Here is a 26,383-nt window from a genome sequence, read left to right as displayed (position 1 = left end):
AACAGACTCTTTAAGACAATAAAAGTTGAAATTACATATCACAAGATGTAACCGGTCAAAAAAGCACTCTTAAAGTGCTAAATTAATTCAGTTGATTTCTTTTTACAGTATGTAAATTTAAACTAAATTTTCATTTAATTGCAATTAAGTGTCCGAAAACATTTAATTCAGTTCACAATTAAGTATATTCTTTTAAAGTATATTATTTTAATAATAAGCATGTTTTTAAGAGATAAAGTGTACTGCTTTTTTTCACAAGGGTATACATGTACTGTATCTTATTCTGCACCCTGTATGCTACGAACATGAAAGATACCTGAAAATGCAGGTAATAGCATGTGCTATTACTTATCTAAGTAATCTTACTCAGTATAAAAACGATATACTGTAGGTCAATGGAAAGTCTCCACCGTGATCGAAAATCGTATGTGTGTGTGTTTGTATGCATTCCACAGGCTCCAAACCTGAATCTCTAGACGCTCAAGCAAAACCAATGTTTACTGTCTGCATCTCTGAACAAACCCCTAACCCCAAGTATTAAACTTTGGCTTGTTACTCATTCAGCACTTTTAGTATGACACTTAAAATTGTGCAGCTTGTTGAGGAGACTGGTACTATTACTTTTCTACACAATCAAACACAGATTTCATTGAATAATGAAATGGATGACAAAATCTCACAAAAAGTAAGTCATACAGATTTGGAACAACATGAGCTTAAGTAAATGATGACAGAATTTTCATTTTTCATCTTTGGGTCAACTATTCTGGGTGAGCTCTTATGGGAAATCTCTTGGGAAAGCTCTTGGGAAACTAAGTAACCACTTAGCAACTACCAGAACACCCTAAACAACTATCCAGAACAGTGTGCTAAAAACACATCACCCTAGCAATGGCATAGCAACACCCTGGCAACCACCCATGAAACTCTAGCACCATGGCAGCAAGTTTTGCAGGATGTTAGCACCATTCATATTTTCTTTTTCCCTGACCATTTAAATCAAGTTGTAACTACAGATAAGCCCCAAGTCAAAACCTAAAAAACTTTTAGCATTTTTAAAAAATAAAAGACATTATTCAGTCTCTCATGATGCATTTTTTTCTTTTTCTTTTGAGGATGTTAGAAAAGGAGTTTTTTTACCAGAGTTAGCTTCTGGGGGCAGTTTTGTACATTAAAAAGTATAGCTGGGTCAGAAGCAAACAAGACGAACGTCTAGATACAGACGACCCATGCCACTAGCGTAGACGCTGCCCTCCCCCCCTCCTGACCACAGTCTCAGTCTCAGTGGGTGACTTCCTGTCCAGAAAAGCTCTCAGCCTAAATCAGTCTTGCCAGCTTCCCCATAACCCTGATGTGTTTGTGTGAGGGTTACTGTCTCACTCTTGGCTCACACACTCTCACATCTCTCCAAATGGATGCTTTTATAATTATAGAACCCATTTATTCTATGAGTTATGCATATTAATTTTGAAAATGGAGCTGTGGAGTACAATTCTGTCAGTCACAGACAGAGACAGAGTTCATCTGCAATATTTTGGATACATAAAACATCAATCCCAGGAGCCAAAGGGCTACACCAATACACACCCTGACTATAGACCCACAACACAACAAACAGAAAGAAAGGGGATATGATCTCAAACGAGTAGAATTCTGCCCACAGTACAATATATACTGTATGCTGCCTACTATTTTTTTTAGAAATTGTATGTGAAAGAGTAGACATTATGCAGCAATTTGCAATAGTATATGTTAGCGTCAGAAGTAGTATATACACTTATATTAAAATGAATGAAAACACCCAATATGGCAGCTCTTTGAGGTCCAGAAAGGCATTAAAGACATTGTTAAAATAGTCCAAGTCAACCTTAATGTTATGAAGCGACGAGAATACTTTTTATGCGCAAAAACAAACCAAAAATAATGACTTTATTCAACAATTTCTTCTTGTTTATGTCAGTCTCCTATGCAGTTGAGGCAGTGAACGCAGTGCAGTGCTTCCGTGTTCTACTTCAGAACGCCAACTCATCATTATTGGCCGACGATGTTCACGTGAGCAGCACAAAACATGCGTGTGACGCTGCTCACGTGAACAGTGAACAAGCTCTGCACTGCTTTCACTATGTCAACTGTGTAGGAGACTGAAATAGAAGAGAAGAAATAGTTGAACCACTGTAGTCACTTTGACTATTTTAACAATGTCTGTACTACCCTTCTGGACCTTAAAATGTGCAGTGATGTTGCTGCGTGGTTCAGAAACCCTCGGATTTCATCAAAAATATTCTAATTTGTGTTCCGAAGATGAACGAAGGTCTTATGGGTGTGGAACGACATGAGGATGAGTAATTTATGACAGAAATTTCATTTTTGGGTGAACTAACCCTTTAAAGGGATACTCCACCACAAAATGAAAATTCTTATGATTTACTCATCCTCATGCTGTCCCGGATGTATATGATTTTCTTTTTTCAGATGAACACAAACAAAACACTTTAGAAAAATAATCCATCTCTGTGAGTTCATATAATGTATGTCTATGGGACATCCAAAGTTGACACTTCAAAAACCACACAAAGCAAAAACACAATGGTACAACCCCAGTTGATGAATCAATGTCTTCTGAAGTGAAACTGTAGGTGTGTGTAAGAAAAATACTAGTATTTTATCATTTTTTAACTATAAACAGTCACATCCGGCCAACTCTCATTAGCAGATAGTATTTCCCGCATTGTACATTTGAGCAGATGTTGTAGTGTTGGGAAGATCAGATAATTTCACTACTTGGATCTTTGAAGGAAGGTGAACTGATAATTTCAGGCAAATTCAGAGCCTGTCAAATGACAATGAAGGAAAGACTCGGACCAGCGGACTCAGAAGGTGAACTAATCAATTCTGTTTCCTGTACAGAGCCTATGCGTTTTGCACATTACGAAAACAAATGAAAGGTTGTTGCATAAATGTGCATGTGCGGCCAACACAAAATGAATGAATCATTCATGATCGACCCATCATTAAAATGTTGGTCATTCTTTATACATAAAATTCATTTTTCCTCAGTATACCTTCTGGGTCACCGTAATTTTGCCAAGTAAGACATGTTCCTGGATCAGCATCTTTGTGACCAGATTTGAGGGACAAGTTTACCCTTTATGTCAAGTTTTGGCTTGCAACCAGGGTTAGGTGCTTCTACATCAATGCTATTCACCTATATTTTCCCTCTGATTTTAGGGATAAATTATGGGTAGGATTAGGATTAGGGGTAGGAATAGGGTTGGCAAAATCATGGTGACAATACATTCTGATACTACAGAAACATAATATGAATAGTATGGTTACATGCTGTTCACTATTGAGAACACAATCAAACTTTGTTATAATATCTTAGGTGCTATCCATTTTTGTACCTTTCTATCATTCATTCTAAGAAACATAAGATTACAATTTTATTAAAATCCATTTACTTACATTGAATGTTCAGCATTCAAAATGTAATTTGCAAGAACTGAAATGCATCATGTCAAATTATCTAAAACTTTAACAAGTCTTTTGCTGCCTTTTGATCACAACTATTTCCCTCTGGAAATGCTAATGTCGTTATTAGTATTGCCATTATCTGAATACTCTGGCCACACTGTAAACATAGAGGCTAATAAAACCCTGACAGACACCAGGCAGTTCAATTAAGAATACTTTACTATAGCATTCCTCTGTTTAATGGGAGAGAGCAGTGGAAATGGCTGTGGTGTGCCTCAGGGAGAGTTTATAGTCACTCATACTTTTGTCTGTTTTCACTGATGTGATTCTTGTTAAAATGGATGAGAAATATTCCCCTAATTCAGCACAATTCCTCTCTTTTTCTCTCTCTCTGCCCCCCCTCTCTGTCTGTGAGCTAAAATTTTGAGTGTTTCCCCCTAACGGAATTAAATATAGAGAGCCAGAAAGCTCAAAAGAGTGTTTAGATGGTTATTTTTCTCATTTACGCACACATTCTTCATACTGAGGGAGAAAAAACTCTCTTTCATTCTCTCTCACTCTCTCGTTTTCCTTTTATCTTTTTGGTGGGGCTGATTTTCCTCTGGCAGGACAGCAGCACAAACAGAGAGAGGTTTGCCTTCATTCTGGTCCACACGTGGCTTCACTATCTCTCTCTGCAGTGTGTTAGTTATGCTGGTTGGTCGTGTGGTGCTACAGGTCAGATATCAGTACAAAGAGATCAAAAAGAAGCTTGTTACTGTCTCGTGGATTAAGGTGATGATTCTAGAACAGATGGATCTCACGTGGATCTTTACTCAACTTGGATTTAACACAGTTAAAAGTGAAGTGTATAATTAGGCCTGTCGATTTAAAGCATCAATTTAGTGAGTAATTATTTGGGGAAAAAAAATTATGGCTTCGCTGCGAAAAGCGACTTTTGGAACCTTTATTTTTAAGAGTGAATCTGACTATATTTCCAGCTAAGCCATTTAAAGGTGATTTTCAGCAAAACGTTGAACACAAAATTTTAATGCTAAAGTGTGAATGGTTGAAATATGTTGTAAAATCACTGCATGTATAAATTACAAATGTGGTACATTCACCAAGAAAGGCAATTTTACTTCAATTTATATGTGTAAAAGTGGCTGTTATCTGTGTGTCAGATTGCTTTGGTTCAGAGATAAAGGCTAAAGCCTGCTGACACAACAAACACACCCACGCTTACCCGTCACATTTCTTGAGAATCTAAAGATGGACACATGTCCCAGGAAGGAGATCAAGACCTTTGATTACTAAAACACACACCCTGACCCAATGCAAAACATTTCAGCAGTATCCACTGAAAACTGCTAGGTTTCGGAAAACAGACATTCCAAACAGTGTCTGCAGTTTTGAATTCCCTACTGACTTATATTGACACACACAGCATTATATCAACAAACAACCTGAGTAAATCTGTTCCTCTGGGTACCTGATGCCTAAAGTCAGACATAGGTCTTTAGTCAACCCTTGTGAAAAAGAAGTACACTTTTAGAAAAAAAAAATAAAAAATCCTTCAATGTGAACTGAATGTAATGTTTTCAGGCACTTGAGAGCCCACATGATAGTTCAAATGAAAATGTATTGTAGTTCAATTTTATATTAAATGCAATTAAATAAACTGCTTTTCTGACCAACAAGTACATCTTTAAATGTATTTTTATAATTAAATTTATTGTCTGGTTAAAGTATAGTTAAAGTGTAATGCCAAATGTGCTGATAAGCATTTATGGAAACTAAAATATACTTTCATGTAATTTCTTTTGAAACTTATGTAAGGTAAAACTGTTTGTAACACAAAGTTCTGTCATGAAGCTCTAGATGGCAGAGTTGGTTACTGCTCTGTATCAGTAGCCAATGAGCTTGCGTGCTCAACCTTCAAATTACTTTGGTAGCATTATTTTGCCTTAAGCCCGGAACACACCAAGCCGACGGTTGGCCGTCTGGCAGTTTTTATTCGTCGGTCAACTAAGTTTACTCAGTATGTTCTGCACCGTCATCAAAAGTTGGTCCTCGTTGGCTTTTTTTTGACATGTTGAATCGGCGTTGGAGCTTGTCGGTAAGTCGGGCCATCTGATTCTTCTGATTGGCTGTTCAGCTACTGCCACCTGCTGGTACGGAAAGATATTTTTTCTTACGCAGGCGCAGAACGGATGTACTACTTGGTCGTCAGGTGTCGAGTGTCGCTTTAATGCGTCAAGGCAACTTTGTACCCAGATGCTGCCGACATGAACCAACCCCGCAGTATGCTTTCGTCGCCACTAGTTCGTCGGCGTTGGCTTGGTGTGTTCAGGGCTTTAGCAGTGCAGAGCGCTTTCTGAAACCCTCCACCTTCCCCAGCTCCACCTGTATAGATCTACTATGGGTAATTCATGTACGCTATATTGTCCAGGAGCAATGTCTTACATGCTCACAGCAACGTGTCGTGTATTGGAGGTAGCAAGTCCTGTACTTGCTCTGCAGCAGCAGCAATAACCTACAGCAGCCGCAGCAGTGTAGCAGACCTATTCCGTCAAGACCAAACATACAACACTGTCTTGCATTACCATGACAAACACTCCGAGAGTTGTCATGACAGAAATTATGAAGTTGCAATTTAGTCTACTCAAAATGTATTAACAGTATGCACATTGAAATATCTCTATGTGAAGCACAACAAAAGATTATTAAAACATGATGATTTAAAATGTACTTTTAATATGACATTATTACATAAGTGTACTCTCTTTATGTACACTTAAGTGGTGCTATTATTTCATTAATATTATATTATCTGCAATTACAAATATACTTTAAAGATTTGAAGTACACTTCTTTTTCACAAGGGAAGACACGTTGCCATGTGAATACTTTTGCTATATTGAATCTATCCATGCTAATCTAAAAGAAGACGGGAACTAAATGAGATCTATTTGATGCCTGATTTACACGGCACACATAAGCAGTGTGTAAGTGAAGCGGCAGAAGAGCTATAATAGCAGGCTTGCATTGTTCTTTCAAACAACATCTTCAACTCAAGAAATCTGTGCTATCCTTTTAAAGCCTGTTGCTGTAGATGTTGCCTTCCAAGTCACATGTGGCTTTGCGTTGTAGTGTCTCTAATCAGCTCTGCAGTTACTCATCATGAGGAGAGCCTGTGTATGTGTGTAGGGTGGAACGGAAACAGTTGGCCACTATTGCACTACTCAATGTGCTCCTTATGCTACTGTATACTTTATTGGGATTGTACAAACTCTATAGCATCTGTCCAGTGCGGCAGTCAAGGCATATTTAGGCAAATTCACACTGCACCGAAAGATGCTGACCAACGGCAACAGACACATCGTTGGGTTTTGTCAGATCAGTGTGTTACCCCATCAATGTCTGTTGGCGTTGGTGGGTGCTTCTTTTGAATGAACATGTTCAGTTGTCTGGTCGTGGAATAAAAAGTGACATAGGGGGATAGTGGGGTAAGATGAGCCTTTTTTTGTTTTTCTTACTTATGTGGTCATCAAGATAATTAAAGTATCTAAAGTAATTTCAGGATGTTTCCTATCTTTTTAAATGATCAGAATTCATCTATGACAAAGAGTTCTAAAAATATGGCTTCTTACATAAAAGTGTTTCTGTGGCTCAATTTACCCCAGGTTAGAGGTAAGCTGATCTGAGTCAGTGGGTAAGTTGCACCACCTGTGTGTAAACTGACCATCTAACTGAATCTTAATCAAACGTGGAATTGTAAAGATAATTGACCTGTTTTAAAAACACAAATTTCCTTTTACCCATAATCATATTTTTTTTTTTCTTAAAGCAAACTTAAACAACATAAAACCAACCAAATAAAGTTTAAATTTCAGTATCTTTAATTGTTTGCATTTCTGAAATATGTTGAATACCAAAGTTGTACCCTTCCCAAAAACAGACTAGCAGAGTTTGTTGAGTAAAATTAAATAAAAGCTAAATTAGAATTAATTAATACATTTCACTGAAACTAATAAACATTTTAGTCAAAGTTGCATGGTTTAATACTTTGCTAAAACAGCAACATGCATCATAAATATCTTAAGACCTGGAAAAATTAGCTTTGATGTAACAGCCATTACATCTGTTATACTAAAATTTTACTTTGACAAGCCAAAAACAGTTTTTAAAGTAAATGGGTGCCGTCCAGTCCTCCCATGTGCTTCTCCTTTTCATAGTCTGGCAGAAATTATGGGTAGTTCCAAAATATATAGTCACATGACAATAAAAGTGTAAAGTTGCCAAGAAACAGGGGGTGGGTCAACTTACCCACTGGCTGATCTTACCCCACCCTCCCCTGCTGTAAACTGGTGATTGTCCCAGTTGGTCAGCATCTGTCGGTGCAGTGTGAATTGGCCTTTAAATGAAAAGTTCTAGGAGAGCAGGCCCATCTAATTTTCTAATTAACCAGAGCATTCAAGCAGCCACTTACATTACTCTGGTGTCAGTTGTTCCGGCATCTCGCCACATCTCCAACACCACCTCTATACTTTATGTGTCTTGCCTGTAATCATCTCCATGTATTAGTAGCCCCATAGGTAGTCCATATTAGAGCTTGAGTTGACCCTCCTCCATCGCAGACAGCAAGCTAAAATTGTTTAGCCATCCATCTATTCTCCGCATGTCCTAAGAAGGATTGCTTGAGCCTGTCGCAGCATCTTGGGCCTTAGGCAGGGCCAGTCCATCACAGGGATAAAAACATGTTTAGGGTCATTCTACAGAAACGTCCACTTTTGGTATGACAAAATGTCTTAAAATGTATTTCTTTTTCTAACATTTAAACTTAGACCACATTATTATATTACACTTTGACTTTATGAATACACATAAATGACAGCTTAATGATTTTTTAATTTTTTTGTACATTTATTTAAAGACTGCATGTCCCCTTTTTTGTCACTGGTGTTACCTTATTTCTCTGGCATTTTTAAACAATTTTATGAAATATTATTTCTCATTTTTTTTCAGCACATGCAGTCAGAGTTACAGAATAATAATGATAATGCAAAAAATAAGGAGATTATGTGTTTTTTATTTTAATCAGGTTAGTTAAAAGTGTGATTGAATGATAATAATTCAATTTCGCAACCATGTATTTGCTATAACAATGAAAATTTTGGAAAAACAGTTATGAAAAGTACGACGAGCTCTTCTGTGGTGCTTGGAATTTTTAGAATTAATTAAAAAACAAATATTGGCACATTGATGGCTCAAGAAGGTTTAATTGTTCAAATAACGTATTGTTTCATATTAAAATATAAAAAAATTGTAATCCTAAAGTGTTTTTCAAGTGTAATATTTCTGTAAAGTCTAGGGACAGAAAAGTGGACGTTTCTGTAGAATGACCCTTTAACCTTTACAGTTCAGTGATTAAATGGGTGTCAGAACTCATGAAACTGCCATTTAAAATGGCAAAAGTGCACTCAACTACACTGCACATCCAGTTATAACAATCTTCTCCATCATATGACAAATTAAAATAAAAAATAAATTAAGAAATAAACCTGCATGTCCTTGTTCCCCAAAGTTGTGCAGACTATCCGATCAGACTGAAACCATCCAAATCAGTTCTGCCATTTCTGCCAGAACTTTTTTTTTTTTTTTTTTTTTTTTGCCAATGGATTTGGTTGCTCCATGGTCATGCAATCTGAGGCAAACTGGTAACTTATTCAGCAAAGTAAATGGAGCAAAAATAAACAGCAGAAGTTAATCAGCCAATGGAAGAGCAGAAACGTGAAAGAGCATCTCATTCTCCAGTCCACAGCTGGAGAGAGACCTTCATCCAAACCTCACAGTAGCCGAAGACCTCAAGCTTTCCCTCAGAGGGCCATACAGAGCAGCTCTCAGAGCACAAACATACAAAACTGAGACAGTCTGTCAGACGCCCCACTAATGTAATGACTTACACATACAACTGACATTACCACATTTAAGCCTCATCAGAAATGGATAGAGGGAGTCCTGCAGGAATAGTTCTGCCAAATGTGAAGATTTAGTCAGTATTTATTTACTTATCTATATCTAGTGGTCACAGATTCTCAGGAAGTTTGTTCAGGAACTCAGGAAGTTTGTGGGATTTTTTTTGTGTGTGAGGACTCTAAATACAAAGAAACTGCAAAACGTGTATTTAATTGTAAGAATACTTGCATGTCATTCAGAAGTTCTAAGCTATGTATATCTTTGAAGGTTGAAGATATGTTGGCATACAGTATGAGTATAGAGATAGAAAATGAATGTGCATAGTGTAGTTCAGATCATTTGCTCTAGGAAGAATTTGATGAGAAATGTTTAATTTCAAATGAGATTTCTGACTTTTGATGGTAGCCTTTGGTTTCTTGGCAATTCTCAGCACAGTTTGTTGAAATCTCTTCTGGAACTCTATAAGAGACACATTAGGTTCTTTTTCTCAAGAAAAAAATAAAATAAACAACTGACATATTAAAGAGACCTCATTTATCTTGTGTCTTTGCTTTGGGTCTTTTCACAACTCTTTCAGGGAGATTATGCTTAGCCTTTATCGTAATCACAAGGTTGTTTTAGGCTTGTCTGCCAGCTTGTATCATAAGCAGTTCAAGTCTGTGAACCTTGCCAGTCATAAACCAAAGTGCTGCTGTTAATTTTTCCACCACCCTTTCGTTCAGCCAGCTCAAATATCACAGATTAACTTTTCCTCTGAGAGCAAAACCACAGATAAAAAAAGCTCTGAGGAGACGAACGAGCACTTAGCGGACGGACGCCCTGTCACAGGCTGTCACGCTCGGCAAGGAAGATGAGTACTATGATGAATGTTAAATGTGTTAATGAGAAAAGTAGCAGCACGTGCCTGTGCTCGCCTGCACTGCCAGAAGCTGCAAACCAAGTTTGAGAAACAGAAGATGAGAAAGGGAGGACTGATCCCCTACCTGGAGAGAGCTCTCCTTCACTCTGATCCCCAGAATCTGAGTCCATCTCTCCACAAAGAACCTCTCCTCTTTTCAATCCACTTCCTCTGTTTCTGTCTGTCTCTGTCCTCTCCCTCTGCACTGGAAACTGTTTTCTTGAGCTCAAATGCACCAGCCGTCCGTGTTCAGAATATAACTGACTCAATGAGTGCGTGCTGTTTGCCGAGCGCCTTTTCTGTGCAGTCAGGCTGCCTTCTTTCACTGACACTCTCTTGCTTCCACTTTCTTCTCTCGTTTGCTTCCTTCCCCTCCCTCTCCCTCTCTCTCTCTCTCTCTCTCTCTCTCTCTGTCCCTCCTCCCCCTTCTCCCCTCAGCTCAACATTGTGATGCCTACAAAAACATTAAGAGGAGGAAAACTCTGTCTCTCTCTCTCTCTGAGCTGATCTCTTGCTTGTGTGGAACGTTTTGTATGTTGGGGAGGTTTTTTCATTCAGGCATTTTCGTGTACTATTTGCCTTTCAGCGGCAGGTTTAGTTTTTAATGTTAGAAAATGCTTATTGGATGGACAAGTGAATGACAAATGACAGCAGTTCTGCTTTAGATTGTCTTTACCACACCATCCAGCTCAAACATTAATAGAGTAACCGAGGGACTAGGTGCCATCAACAGGTCAAGGTTTGGCTGGTTAGTGTGGTTCAGTTAGCCCCTGCTGGTAGATGATGTAACTACACCATTATAGGGGCAAAAAGCATCTTTCTTCTTTGATGGTCATTTGAAGTGGCTTTTTATTGAGATGAAAGAATTACTTTTTCATTATATAAAATAGATGCCATAGTTTTCTGAATTTTTTTCTCATCTCCTGCCTTTGACATACAACTCTGTATCATCTCTAGACAAGGTTTTGAAACTGTGTGCGTTCTCATAGTGCCATCAGTCAGTTTGTGTTTATGATGTCATTTTCCTGCACCTTTAGATTGATTAGTCATAAATCATAAGCTTGAATTTAGATTGATTTTTGTCCCACCCAAAGTAATAACTACAGATTATTTCATAGATATATCCAAATACTTAGTGCCATATTTGACAGCTCATATCTACTTAAGGCAGGAACACACCAAGTCGATGGTTGACCGTCGGGCAGTTTTTGTTCGTCGGCCGACTAATTTTTCTCAGTGTGTTCTGCACCATAGGCTGAAGTTGGTCCTCATCAGCTTTTTTCGGCTGATTCGAAATGTTGAATCGGCATCGGAGCTCGTCGGCCCGTCGGGCCATCTGATCATTCTGATTGGCTGTTCAGCTACTGCCACCTGCTGGTTCAGAAAGGCATTTCATCTTACGCAGGCACAGAATGGACGTGCTACTTTGCCGTCGGCTGTCGAGCGTTGGTTTGGTGTGTCAGGACAACTTTGGACACAGACACTGCCGACGTGAGCCAAACCCGCAGTCTGCTTTCATCGCCACTAGTTTGTCGGCATCGGCTTGGTGTGTTCCGGCCTTTAAATAGAAAGTATGAATCATTGGTAGTTAACATTAGTTAACATGAAATAAGAATTACCAAAACTTCTACAGCATTTATTATCTTACTTAATTTTAATTTCAGCATTTACTAATGCATTATTAAAATCAAATGTTGAATTTGTTAAGATTAGTTAATTCACTGTGAACTAACATTAATAAACAATGAACAGCTGGATTTTTATTAACAAAGATTAATAAATACTGTAACAAATGTATTGCTCATTGTTAGTTCATGTTTGTTAACATTAGTCAATGTATTAACTATGAGACCATATTGTAAAGTGTTACCAAATCATTTGTCGAAATTACGTTTCTATAACATTTAAAATCAGGCATAAAAATCTGACAAAAAAGTGCTGATTTGAGGGGGGTGTGAAGGGATAGCAACCCCTTTGTTGAAAAGTGTATTATGTAAAGCATATCATGCAAATTAAAAATTAAAATTTTCTACATATGACAATTCACAAACTATAAATAATGGCGATTGGCCAATCAGATCTCAAAATGGCTGTCAGATCACAAGATCACGCAGGTTTTCTTTAGTTTTGCGCTCTTCACAAATGGTCACGAGTATGTGGCAAGGACATCTTTTGATGTAGGTAAGTTGTCAATGTGTCAGGACATTCCCCTGTGCAGGAAATTAGCTGAAAATAAATATGAATAATTATTCATGACTAGTTATAATTAATTATAAATATTTGGATCAGTTAATAAAATTAAATTAATGTGATAAAATTAATGTGACAATCAATTAACCTGTTTGGCCAGCAAACACTCAGTATTGATCGTCTATCAACTTTTCAAGACAGAAAAATAACGCTTTCTTAGCACGCAGCTGTGATCGAATTGTTATCAGGGACATTGGGTTTATAAGCAGGTCAGAATCAACTCGCAAGAGTGTGCACACAAGATTTATTTTACTAAATTACAAACACATAACTAAACTAACAAACACATAACATACACACAAATCACACATATACATGGGTAAAAATGAGCAATGATAGAGTTGAACTGGAAGTGGGGACAGGAAATAAAGCTTTGGGAAAAAAATCAAAAACAATCTGGAAAAGACCATCAGTTTTCTCAGTAATAAAGCACCTTTGCTAACAAAGTTGGTTCACAAATTATCGCTGTTTAGTGTTCAAATGTACGATACTTGCAAAATGCCTTTACTCTGTTGAGGAGCATCGGGTCTGAGGAGAAATCCTTGATGGTTCGGTCCGAAGTTGTAATCAATATCTTCTGCGTAGGATGATGAAATATGAAACAACTTAAGCTGTTAATTTGACTCTTGTTTTCGGAAAGAGTTCTTTTTCCTTCTAGATGAACACATGGCTGGGGTGCAGGTTTAGGACTACAGGCTTTGGCCTGAAGAGGCCTGCAGCAAAGGGGGTCTCTTCAGTCCATGCAAAGAAGCAAGAGAGGGAGGGGCATTGTTCACTGGCTTTTAACCTCTGGTCAAATTCTCTTAGGGTTGGCCTGACCATTGAGAAAGTTTAATTTCCGAGTGACAACATTCCTCCTGTCGGGGCTTTTACAACAGAGCATGATTAAAATGGCTGAGCTGATGAAGAAGAACTATTAAAGATTCTTGTAATACTGATGTGTTGCACAGCTATCGATATATTGTATACACAAGCATTTAAATCTTCTCAATACGAACCCATAGACACTAAACATGGCATAATTGAAGCTGAACACAATACTGAGTACAATACAACAAACAGTAATAATGGATACCATTTCCTGAGGATATGTCTGTCTATAAAGTAAGGCCTGTTTTCAGGTTTGTGGGCCTTTTCTATGGGCCTGACTCAAAATGACTTTTGGATGCAGAGTTCTGCATTGCTGCACAGTTTCGAATCATAAAAGTCTTATCTGATCATGTCCAAGAGGCCCTTGCCCAGACTGGTCTTCTCAGGGGATGGGGACAGAGTGAGTTTAAAGATTATTTGTTCAATATGACAAATAACTGTTGTCTCAGTTGTCACACCTGACGTAACATTAGAAATAATAAAATACATAAAATACATTGATTCAATAAGTGATCGTTGTCAAGGTTGCATTGAATTATTGAAAATGAATGAAATCATGAGGTGGTAATGCACACATGCATATGTTAAAGCTGCAGTCCGCGATTTTTCATCTTTGTCGCCATCTCTGTTTGAAACCTGCAATTGCAGTCAGGGGCGTAAATTTCATCGGACAGTAGGGGGGGGACAATAAACATAACATTTCTCAAGAGCAATTTTTGAAGGGGACACAAATAATACAGCCAAAATTTTACTTATAAAGGATATATGCAGGGGTTAAATTGGGCCGGGGCTGTACGGGGCTCGCCATTAACGCTTAATTTCTTGAAGGGCCAAGAGAAAGAGAGCTTTACTTGTCCTGATTAAAACAACAATAACAAAAATAGTTAGGGAATCACCAAAACGCAAGCATGATTCTATTACATTTAGTGTAAGTGGCGATTGATAATGGATAATATAAATATTTAATAATAAATATTTTATTAACGAATGATTCAGCATTTTGAACGAATCGGTTGAGTCAAGAATCAGTAATAGCCTATTCCAAAACACCTGCCTCATTCTTGAATGAATCAGTCGTTTGAATGAATGACTAGGACAGTCACTTGCCACCACCTACTGCCAGTTCAGTTTCATGTTTAAATTTTCCCAACATTTCTTATTTGTATATTCAAAAATATTTAAAGAATATCATAACATTATTTAATGCAGTTGTAATTTTTCAGTGTAAATTATTTAATTTGATTCATAACAGTCCTGCTTTATTTTTCTTATTGAATTTATTGATCAAATGTAAAAAAAAAAGAAAGAAATAAAAGATGAAGCATGTAATAAGATTAGGGGAAAAAAATGCCCTTGGGGTAAATATCAATACCCTGTATTTTGTATTGATATGCTCTCCTTTAGGCCTACAGAAAGACTTTGTTATCAGATGTAGCTTTGCACACTGCCAACATCTAGAATGATTTTGATCTGTATTTTAGTGTTCATAGCAGAGGGCTCTGTCGACTTATTTTTAGTTTGTCAGTTGATAAGATTTTGTAGGCTTTGCATACACATGTGCACTCCTCGAAAGCCTGAAACCTGTTAATTGTTGTTGGTGTGGGTGACATAGTAGCCAACAAGCAATTGTAAACAAGCTACCAAACACGCTAGGTAACATTAGAATTGCTAAAATAGCGGACTGACGGAAAAAAAAAATCATGTTATCATCTTGCTTTTTTTTGTTATGACTAATTACTCAGCGTCGGCAGCATTAAAGCAAAAATAACCACTTCATCCGATGTTTTTGAATAAAATAGCCTAAACAGCCTACTTACTAGAGCTCCTCTCAACTACCGTCTGTCTTCTCTCCCGCCGGCGCCGCCGGATTTCTACACGCACGAGTGTGACGTGCGCGGTGGACCAAACCACTGTGAGGTAAGGGAGAGGTGACTCAAAATGTTTCTAAACTTAAAACGCCTGTTTGCGTTTGTATTGCTTTACTTCTTACACAATTATTTTAAGGATATATCATTTATTTACAATACTTAGAGTTTTTAATTATATTTTTTGGGGGGGACAGCACTGAGATAGGGGGGGTCATGTCCCCCCCCGTCCCCCCCCCGCGATTTACGCCCCTGATTGCAGTCATATGTGGAATAGTTATCTGTACATGCGTTGTGTCTCGGCACAGCTCAGCGCAGATGAATCTAATGCTTGCTGTCAGTCACCGCACCGGTGTGGATACTGAACTTGAGAATGATATGTTGCCATATGACAACAACGCGCAATAGTGGAAATAACTTAAAATAAGTGTAAGTGTATATAGTTAATATTTTTCCTCAGAAATGTTGTTTGTATTGAATAAATTTGTGCTATTATAAGCTTTAGCAGTAAATATAAACAACACCTTATACTTATTTTCCAACATCTTGTGCTTTTATTTATGGAATTTATTATTTTGCTGAATAATGCTTTATATTCTTTGAATTTCATTACGTTTTTCGTGAATATTATTTAAATTGCAAATGTAGACAATTAAAAACAAATCTAATACTGTTCATCATGTATCATAAAACATTGACATAAAACCAAAAATATTGTAGTTCATGAAAATTCAACATTACGCAATCTTATGAGAGGAAGGTTATGAACATGACCCCCCCCCCCCATAATCCTTGAAACGTCACCTTTTTTCTATATGAAACTTCAAAAAGCATTTGAGACACATCACATTTAGTGCACTTCACCCTAACAATACACTTACATCCACTTGCACCTTCCTTTTTGAGACACAATGGTAGGACAGTGGTAGATGGGCCAGTATAGTACTGGCTGTGGTGGCAGATCTCTGATGTTGATTTAATCCATAATATAAATGCCATGGCAGTCCTTAACATATGACTAATTAACATATCGCTAGCATTAATGCTTTTATTGTTACAGCTTAACAGACTGCAGCTGGCCTTTGCTAGCTATCTAACCTATTATAATAATGTCATTCCATTATTGTGCAGTGTTGCCATATGGCAACACAGACATTTTATCGATTTAACAAAAACTAATTTCATAATTTTTTTTTTTTTTGAGTGGTGAATATGTTATCATAACTTACCTGAGATGATGTTAACAATTTTTTTATGAATGTGACATGGGCGGGTCCTTGTTTGTTACTGACGTTTTAATTTGCTTTCAGCAACTACATACAAGAGACGTGAGTCTGTCAGAAAATCGCACCACAGAAAAAAAAATGCATGTCATGTGACTTAACCAAAGCACATCATTGGCTAAACTAAGGTCTCCTCTTACCAACAAAAAAAAAAAAAACGAGAATGTTATGTTAAAGAGACAGTGGCAAGGAAATTAACATAAAGTGTATGTTGCAATATGGCAACACTATGCGGTAGAGGGATAACTACCGATTGATTTTGCATTTCTATCAGAAATTAAGAATTATTAGTGTCATTGTAGTGCTGCAAATATCTAAGTATAGCTAATACTTAAAATCTCAAAGTTAAATCAGATTTATTTTGTAAAAGTATAGTATATAGCTCTACTGTGGTTTTTAAACAAAAAACAAAAACCAAAAAAAAAACAAAAAAACTTCAAAACATCTCCCCCTCTGTTTTTTTTTCACAAATCGCACCCTGAATATAACAATTTTCACTGGAAAATATCATCTCAACATGCACTGCACTGCCAATGATGATTAAATCTAACGATCGCTTAGTTCGGATCAAGCCAAATCGTGCAAATTATTATTACTGTTATATTGTTCTCAAATTGTTAATGTTAACAACATCAGCATTGCTATGACTATGTGTATATTAGTGTTACCTGTAGATTTCAATTTCTGTAGCCACTCAACAGTCCAAAGTCTTTTGCTTTTTGACTACGGGTGAATCTCCAGTTGTCACTGTCGATTGTCATTTGGCTCTTTCTGGATTACAATCCGCCATCAAAATGATAAGTTTAATTATTTCAGCTGCTGTGAGAAAAGGCTATAAATGATTTGCTACCAACAGCGTCCTCACGTGATAAAACCGACTAACATGGACTCCTTCCTTTCTGTTTATGGACGTGACGTAATGACGCACAGAGGAACTGCTGCATGCTTGAATTTCCCATGGAAATCCACAATGTCGCTCTTATTATAAAACATTATTCCAAGCTTACCATTGTGAATCGAGCTAAGATAATGAGATAGTTTTAAACACTGGCTGGTTATGTACTTGCTCAAAAATTGATTTTGGATAATTTTTAACCAAAAAAAAAGGTTACAGACTGCAGCTTTAAGTAAACGTTAGTGTGTTTATTTACAAAAAAAATTTAGGTTTTATTGCCTAAAGTGTTGAACTATTTCCTTTCACCGATGACGCAATATGCAATATTATGCAATATTCACAGAAACCACCCAAGCCAAGATTAATAGTTCAACATCTGCACTCAATTTTTTAATCATAAAAAAATATGTTTAGAATAACTGTAGAGCATGGCAGTAATGATGGTTTTAAACCACATTCCTGGATTTTATACATCTAGGGGGGATATAAGGATGTAGCAGTTCAGCTAAAAGGTTGTGAGCTTGGATATATAGGGATTTGTACACAAATAAAAGAATTAAAAAACTCAATTCTAAATTGGATAGGCAGCCAATTGAGAGCCCTCAGAATGGGAGTGATATGATCGCTTTTACGGCTTTTCCATCCTTATCTCATGACAATTTGTACGTATTTTACGAGGTGGCTAATTTGTAAGAATTTGCACAAATGACCTAACCCTAACCCCGTCCTTAAACCTACCAGTCACTGGGGTTTAGACGAATCATATGAATTCGTATGAGTGAGGTCGTACGAATTCTTACGAATTAGCCACCTCGTAAAATACGTACAAATTGATTGTGAGATAGCGTTGGCTTTTCTGTAGCACCGTCAGTCTGAACCAGTTGGAAGCAAGCAATTTGTGAGTTAAAAATACTGCAATATAAAGATTTGTGGTAATCTAAATGTGAACTAATGAATGCATGGAGAATAGGGGTGAAAATTTACACAAACATGACGGTTCGGTACGTACCTCGGTATTGAAGCCACGGTTCGGAACAGGTTCGGTACAGAAGGGATTAGATAAATAAACATAAAATTGCTTCTAATTTCTTCTTTTTTTTATTAAAGTGGGGGTTTTTTTAAACAAAAATCTCTTTAAATAAATTCAAATATAACAAACGTTTTCTTAAAATTTCTAAATCTAATTATAAAATTATTTACCTATTATTTTTTCTACTCCAATTCACTTTTGAAATATGATCATTTAAACAGTTCCTGTCATAACTAGACATTACTAACAGGAAATATAATGAATATAAGCTAACTGTCACTAGCCCAGTCACCCTCAGCACTACACTTCTTATCATTCTCTCTGGCTCACACCTGCTCTTACTCCCCAATCACCTGCATCTGCAAGCCATTACTCTAATCAGCACTCACTATATTTGCCGTCACTTTCCTTACCTCAGTGTCTGGTCTTAATGTTGTTGTTACCAACCATACAACGTACCTGACTCCTTTCCTGATCTTTGCACTAGTGATGGGAAACCAAGGCTTTCTGAAGCGTTTGAGGCTTTTATCAAATTGTGCTGAAAAATGCTTCATTACTCGAAGCTTTTAACACAGTACACATTAGTGACATCTGGTGGTCAGACTTGTTTTCTGCATCTAAATCATCGTGGAGCAGATCTACGGTTTGAAAAAGCGCGTGACCAAACAAAGCGTCAGAAGTCCGTGACATCTGATCTCATCTAAATTAATTTGTGACAATGGGTCTCATTCATGAAACATTCGTAAATATACGAGTAAATATGTGAGAGATTTGCGCGTAAACAGACTTTCACGAAACCTCCTGATTCACATATACTTCGTAAACGTCAGAAGTGATAGTGAAATGTGTGTGTGTGTTAATGAATTCCAATATAATTAATTATGCATGTTCATTCTAAATTACCCCCAGACAGCAACATAGTGTCAAACCGATCCGGCCCACATCTGGTCCGTATCTAATCCACATGTACCAGATGTGGGCCAAATCTGGGCAACACTATGTTGCTGTCTGGGCCATAAATCCCGCCCATTAAATCCGACTGACAACTATATATGGGCATCATATTATGACACCAAATGAAGGATTTTGGCCATTTTATAGGAAACAAGTTCCATAGTTTGCCCAGCCCTATTGAAATCAATTCATTATTTGTTTAAAGTGCTTCGTTTGCAGATGCTATAGGTGCGTTCACGCGGCCTCGTAATTCCTGTTTACAAGATTCTAGCTTGTAAAAAGCGTTCACGTCCTCGTAAAGTCCGTAATTACAGTTTGTAAGCTGGGAGTTTTCTGAAAGCTCCCACATGTAACATGTGGCCACTATACCACCTGACCGCTGTAGATTGATTTATTAGGCGTTGATAATGGTGCCATGGAAACGCATAATTTCCAGTCCAAGGACCAAAAGGACGTGAACAGCTCCGAATATAATGTCATTTCAAGATAGCGGTAAATACAAGGTGACGTGAACGCAGCTTATTACAAAAGTAAAAAGAAAAAACGTATGTAATTACTATATATAATATTTTTCAAAATGCTGTAAATATGTACCTTATTAAGGTGAATTAAAATGCAGCCTTATTAATGAGCAAAACATTCGGATGTTAAACGCACTATTTACGCGTGACTGGGAGCAGGTGTAAATTTCTTTCGTACCAGCTAACATTTGGAAAATACGAACATTTTAATGAATCCAAAAATTACGCCAGAACCACTTTACACACGATTTACACAAAAATTCGTTCTGCTCTTGTTTCATGAATGAGACCCAATGAGACCACAACTCGTGTCATGTGTAGCCTGGTCAACGGATTCACATATTGATCAATAATATAAAATATACAATGATGTGATCATAATTGACGTGAGTAGTTGAAAAAATATTTTGGATGAGCTGTTTAACCCTTATGTTCTGTTCGGTGTCTCTGAGACCCCAGCAATAAACCATGATTGAATACATTTTCCTTTTATGCATCAGGTGAAACGCCATTTTTTTTCAAACCAGCTGTCCCAACTTTCCGATACTGCATGACGTTCAAAGCTTCAAACGTCATCGATCACGTGGTATTGTCATTTCGATACAAGCATCTGTACAGCGTGTGATACAATAGTGCTATGAAAACCGCGTCGGAGCATCGGAGCCCCAGTATCAACCGTCCCATCACTACTTTGCACCCATTGAGATTCCTGCCCGTCTTCGTCCTTCATCGTCATTCTCTCCAGATCTTCCGCTTATAATCAGCCTTCACAATCCCATCACTAGTCAATTGTCTCTTTCTGTAATGCTAACACTAATATAGTGCATACATTTAGTAAAATCTCCCCTCTAGAATTAATTTCTCTAGTGAACTAACATGCTGTGGACACTAAATGACTTACCTGAGGTAAATGTAATGATATGCTAGATATTACTCTCAAGCTGTTTTATTGATGTCTTTCTGCAGGTGAAACACTAGTTGAGAGATTACACGTAAAAATATCTATGCATAGACTGTCTGTTCTTTTTCTGTGCTTTTTCCTGTTCTGGTGGTTAGCAAACAGCATTGCATTACCGCTAGAATAATCCCTTCTGGATTGGAGTGTGGATCACCTTTAACTGACTGTATTCGTCGTCTGACTGTGTGCACCGAACCTTGACGTCCATACCGTGACAGTTCAGGCTGAATAAATGTACTGTTATACCCCTAATGGAAAACCATCTCTAAAGTTTTAGCAGTTAGGAAGTGTTTAATTTTTGACAGTATACAGCAGGGATGGACAACTCCGGTCCTGGAGGGCAAGTATCCAGCAGAGTTTAGCTCCAACCCTAATCAAACACACCTGAACCAGCTAATCAAGGTCTTTAGGATTAGTAGAAAGTTATAGGCAAGTGAGTTTTTATCAGGGATGGAGATAAACTCTGCAGGACACTGGCCCTCCAGGACCGGAGTTGTCCATCCCTGGTATACAGAGTTGAAAAAAACTAGATCCAACCACAGAGGAGATATGTTTGTCAGGTTTTAGATAATTACCAAAAAGAACGCTCACGATCACACAGAGAGTCAGGGGTGTCAACTACCTCCAGTGAAGGTACCTCTTTCCCTCCAGCCAAATCGTTACCTAAAATGAAGGATACACCTTTCACCGGTAAAACAGGGCATACTCCTACCTCCACAAAACCAGACACCAAGTCTGTCCGCAGATGAATACGGTGAACTGGGACTCTCATGACCTCCATGCTGAAACTCTGTACGAGTATACTGGATCCAACTGATGTTTGATCTGAACAAGGCAAAACATCTGCACACACAAACGACTGGGCAGTGCCTGTGTCTCTTAACACCTGCCCTTCTACTTGATCTTCCTCTTTACCTGATAGCGATACATGACCTTTAAAAAGAAATAGTAAGTAAACACTGTCAACTTCATCTTTAGTCTGTTCAAAATGCACACTCTGAGTAACGGCCTTCACAAATGCAATCTCTATTGTTTGGGCCTGCTGGTTACGCTTCAGGGACAAACACTCTGCTATAACATGTCCTTTCTTATGATATTCATTCATCAACATTCTTGCATTTCTTTAGGCTTTTCACAACTCAATTTGGACTGCTGAACCTTCACTGGCGCTCTCAAAAAACTATTTTCAACGCTTTCTGACTGTAAAACATTTCGGAAAAACAAATTTGTCTGCTAACACTGCTGCCTGAGGTAATGCCGTTACTTTTTGTTAATTCAAGTATAATACCATCCTCTCTGGAAGACACTGTTTAAAGTCTTCAAGTAACACAAGCTCTCTAAGCGTTGTAAAATCCTCCGCTTTACTAGAAGCACAGCATCTATCAAAAAGAACTCCCTTGTCTTGGACAAATTCAGTGTATGTTTGACAGGTGTTTTTCTTATGAGCACAGAACTGCTGCCTATAGGCCTCTGGGAGTAACTCATAAGCTTTGAGTATGGCTAACTTAACCACATTGTACACTTTTAAAGACAGGGTTGAATAAGCTTCCAAAGCTTTCCCAGCCAATTTGCATTGCAACAACAATGACCATACATCTTTTGGCCAACCCAAAGAATAGCTATCCACTTCCGATTCATGAAAACTTGGCACTAAAGCAATGTGCTTTCCCACATCAAAAGTGTCTGAACTCGAATTAGCTGAATTGTCACTTACCGTTGAGGAGTTCCGCTGGACAGAGGAAACCGCTGCAGCCTTTGCCGCCTCAATGTCCAACTGTCAAAGCTTAACTTCTTTATCGGCTTCAATTTCGAGCTTGAGCACCCGTAGACGCAGATCTAGCTCTGCCTGGTGGATTTGTGCTCTCTCTTGAGCTTCCATACGGAGTCGTGTGATCCGCACTCTCAACTGTGCCTCCCCTGTCGACCTGGGAGTGCCCGGTGAAAAAGGTTTGAAAGGTGGAAGAGTTGCCCCAACGTTAGCCACTACCTCGGCTGCTACTAACTCATCCATATACCTTCACCTAATTTCCCAACATCCTGCTCTTCGCCAGCAATATCTGCCCCTCTGTCTACATTAGGCAAGCTTAAAACTCCAGAATCAATTAAGCAAGTTTGTTTTGGAATCTCAATTTGGAAGTGGTTAGTTAAACACCATCAGACCTCATCACAATGTGCCACAAGACTAAATTAGCTCAACCTAACATATACAAAATTCCACCTGTTACAAAAATAATACACATCTCATTCCTCAACAAAAAAAGAAAGCATCCGCTTTTTAGGATGAGCCCCCAATTATGTTACGTACTCACAACGAGCTACAAGCAGATAAGCCTCCTAAATCTATGCTGTTCGCCTAAAAAAAGTCAGTGGGACCAAAAACAATCAACTCAGTTTCATCTTTAAATCTTTAAAGATTACATATTTTGCTTGCCAAGTTTTGACCTCATCCGAGCACATTAATAGAGTTTTTAGTGCCGAAGGATCATTTCTTTTGATTGAAAAATAAATCTGGGTATTATCATCATAAAAATGGAAAGACAGCCCATACCTTATAAGTATGGAACCCAACAGTAGCATGTACAAGGAAAAGAGAACTAGCACCACAATTGAGCCCTGATGGAGACCACAGGTGAGATGCGCAACAGAGGAAGAGTGATTACCTAACCTGATCAAGCACTTTTTGTTTGATATGATTGAAACCACTTTTTTTTAACTGTTTTAACCCCACCCATGACTCTAATAAAGATATCAATGTAGAGTGGTCAACATTATCAAACGCTGCAGATTAATCTAAAAGAACTAAGACCACAAAGTCACCAGAGTCAGTATAACTAATAAAATATAATTTAACACTTTCAAAAGAGCAGATTCCATGCTATGCGCAAACAGTTAAGAAAAGACTGAAGCTGCCCAAACACATTTTTTTTCCCCAATTGAATACTTATTACAGAAAATAATATACTTTACAAGAATATACATAAGCATACTGAATGGAATGTTTGATTGTATGTTGGTAACAATTAAATGAAAATGCATTATAGTTTACATTTACATTAAATGTAAATAATTACATAATTACTTCTATTGTCTTTGAAATACTGTATGATTAAAGCTTACAGCTGAATGTGCTGACTTTTATGGTAAACTAAAATATACATAGTCATGTATTGTAAGTTTTATTTATTGTATATATTTAAATATATCTGTAATTACACATTTGTAATGATGAAGGTGCAATTTAGTACATTAACATAGCCTATATTAACTTTAAATGTAATATCAAATAACAGAAAAGTTATAATCAAGTACTTTTTAAATCATGACAAAATTTTAAAACTTAATGATTTAAAATGTACTTTAAAGTAAAACTTTTAATTTGATATTACAAAGTGTACTAAGTTTGTTAAAACAGTCATGAAAGAGGACTCTCTTTAACTACATTTAAGTGGCCTTTTTCATTTATATTATATTATCTGCAAGTACAGTTTTTAAAGAATCTACTTTTAAGATTTGAAGTACACTACAAGTGCACAGGCAATACAATTAAGCACACTTGTTTTTTCACAAGGGCATGACAAATTGCTAGTGTTGTTCCTCATATGTAAGTCACTTTGGATAAAAAGTGACTTACATTTTATTTTTTAGTCTGGTCCAGATAATGCGCATGTGTGTTCTAAAGTACACAAACAGAAGTTTGGCTCTTTTAGATGTAAGGCCAGGCTTCAGCCTTCATATTGAGCATTACAGTTTTTCCTATTCATAAATCCAAAAGGACCACATGTCGCCTTAGTCTCTGATATTACAGAAAACAATTAAATTCAAATAAACCTCTGAATGTCTTTCAGAACACTGTTACAAACACAAATTTGTCTACAGAGAACTCCACCCATAGTGAAATGTCATTGGTCCATGATCCCGTTCCACATTACTGTAAACGTGTTCTGATTGCTGTGAAACTTGCAGATTTGAGTTTTCTTTATTAGCTTCTTTCTATCTGTCTGTCTGTGCAGCTGTCATTGTGTCTGTCTTGTGATCTGTTTGTCCTTCAGGAGTGTCTGATAGCTCGTGGCTCTCAGCAGGGTCAGTGTGATGGCAGATGGTGTGGAGGTGCCTCAGGCTGAGGGTGTGTGTGGTCAGCTGTCACATCTTAATAGACAGATGGTCATGAACTTTCTCTCTTTGAGTCCAATTTATGTCCCAGTTCAGTCCAGTGAAGCAGTCAATCATCTCGACCCACTCACGCTGAAGCTCAGTTTAAGATTGATGGTAAAAACGCTCATACTGAAGTTTTTGTCCAATCAAAGCTGACTCTTCATCATTCACAGCATTTTCTTTTATTTGGTGGGACGTGTTTTATTCCCTGTTGGGTTTTCAAAGCTACAAATTTGTTGGATATATATATATATATATATATATATATATATATATATATATATATATACACTCAATGACAGAGATTGAAATTTGCCCTTTTGTTTTCACCATCTAGAGTCTTCCTAGTTTCTAGTTTGTATTTCTAGTTTCTTCACATAGGTAAAGTAAATTTATGGCCATGTAATCTTTTTTGCAATTAAAACGCCCAGAACAGCCACTGCCACCTGCAGCCCTGGAGTAATGTAGTCTACAACAGTATTATTATGGGACACAGAGACTAGCTGTTTTGTAATTAAAAATTAAACAATCATTTTAAGTAATATTTGTGCTGTCATATATGTTTGTTTTAGATTAGGGTCCAATTCTCACTATTAACAAACTATTAACTACGACTTTTGCCTCATACTCCCAATTACAGCTTATTAATGGCTAGTAAGGTATAGTTGTTAAGTTTAGGCAATGGGTGGGATTAAGGATGTAGAATTTGGTCATGCAGAATAATGCATTAACATGTGCTTTATTAGTACTAATAAACAGCCAATATCCTAGTAATGTGCATGCTAATAAGTAGAGATGCACCAATGAAACGGCCGCGATATTTATCGGTTGGTTTTTGATCAGATTTCAACCACCCGCATTTCAGCTATAGCATGAAAAATGGCGATATAACAAATCAATGGTTTATTAATTAACTACGTGAAGGCACTGAGCTGTATACAATAAACAGAACTCAATTCACTATGTGAGTAGTTTGCACACAGGGTGCGAATTACATAATGGTCTTCAGGGGGTCAATGATTTTTTTTGGGGGGGAGGGGGGTAGGCCGCAGGCCGAGTGCCATAGGTAATCACAGCGTGCTGATATACAGCCATATCGCACGGCTACGAGTGTGATATTGCGTTTATACAACAGTTCGACGGCACGAGTGTGTAAATAAATAAGAACAACAATGGAGTGTCTTTAAAACCCTCTTTTGTGCAGCACTACTTCCTTCCGCCATGGATTCAAATCTCAATTTGACAGTTGAACCAAGCCTCCATTGCTAACTCTAA

General features: G+C 37.5%; 1 protein-coding gene across 1 annotated transcript in view; it reads right to left on the bottom strand.

Moving 5' to 3' along the window:
* The window catches only part of tnfaip8l3 (tumor necrosis factor, alpha-induced protein 8-like 3), a 65,116-nt gene extending 54,440 nt beyond the window's left edge, over positions 1-10,676 (bottom strand). Inside the window, exon 1 of the mRNA XM_067389806.1 lies at positions 10,416-10,676. Within this exon, the coding sequence (XP_067245907.1) occupies positions 10,416-10,461 (46 nt within the window). The 5' untranslated portion in view covers positions 10,462-10,676. The remainder of the gene's footprint in view (positions 1-10,415) is intronic.
* Positions 10,677-26,383: the final 15,707 nt, after the last annotated feature.

Source organism: Chanodichthys erythropterus, chromosome 7 (assembly GCF_024489055.1).
Source record: "Chanodichthys erythropterus isolate Z2021 chromosome 7, ASM2448905v1, whole genome shotgun sequence".
Lineage (NCBI taxonomy): Eukaryota > Metazoa > Chordata > Actinopteri > Cypriniformes > Xenocyprididae > Chanodichthys > Chanodichthys erythropterus.
Note: the sequence above shows the minus strand (reverse complement) of the source record. Positions and strands in the feature narration are given on the sequence as shown.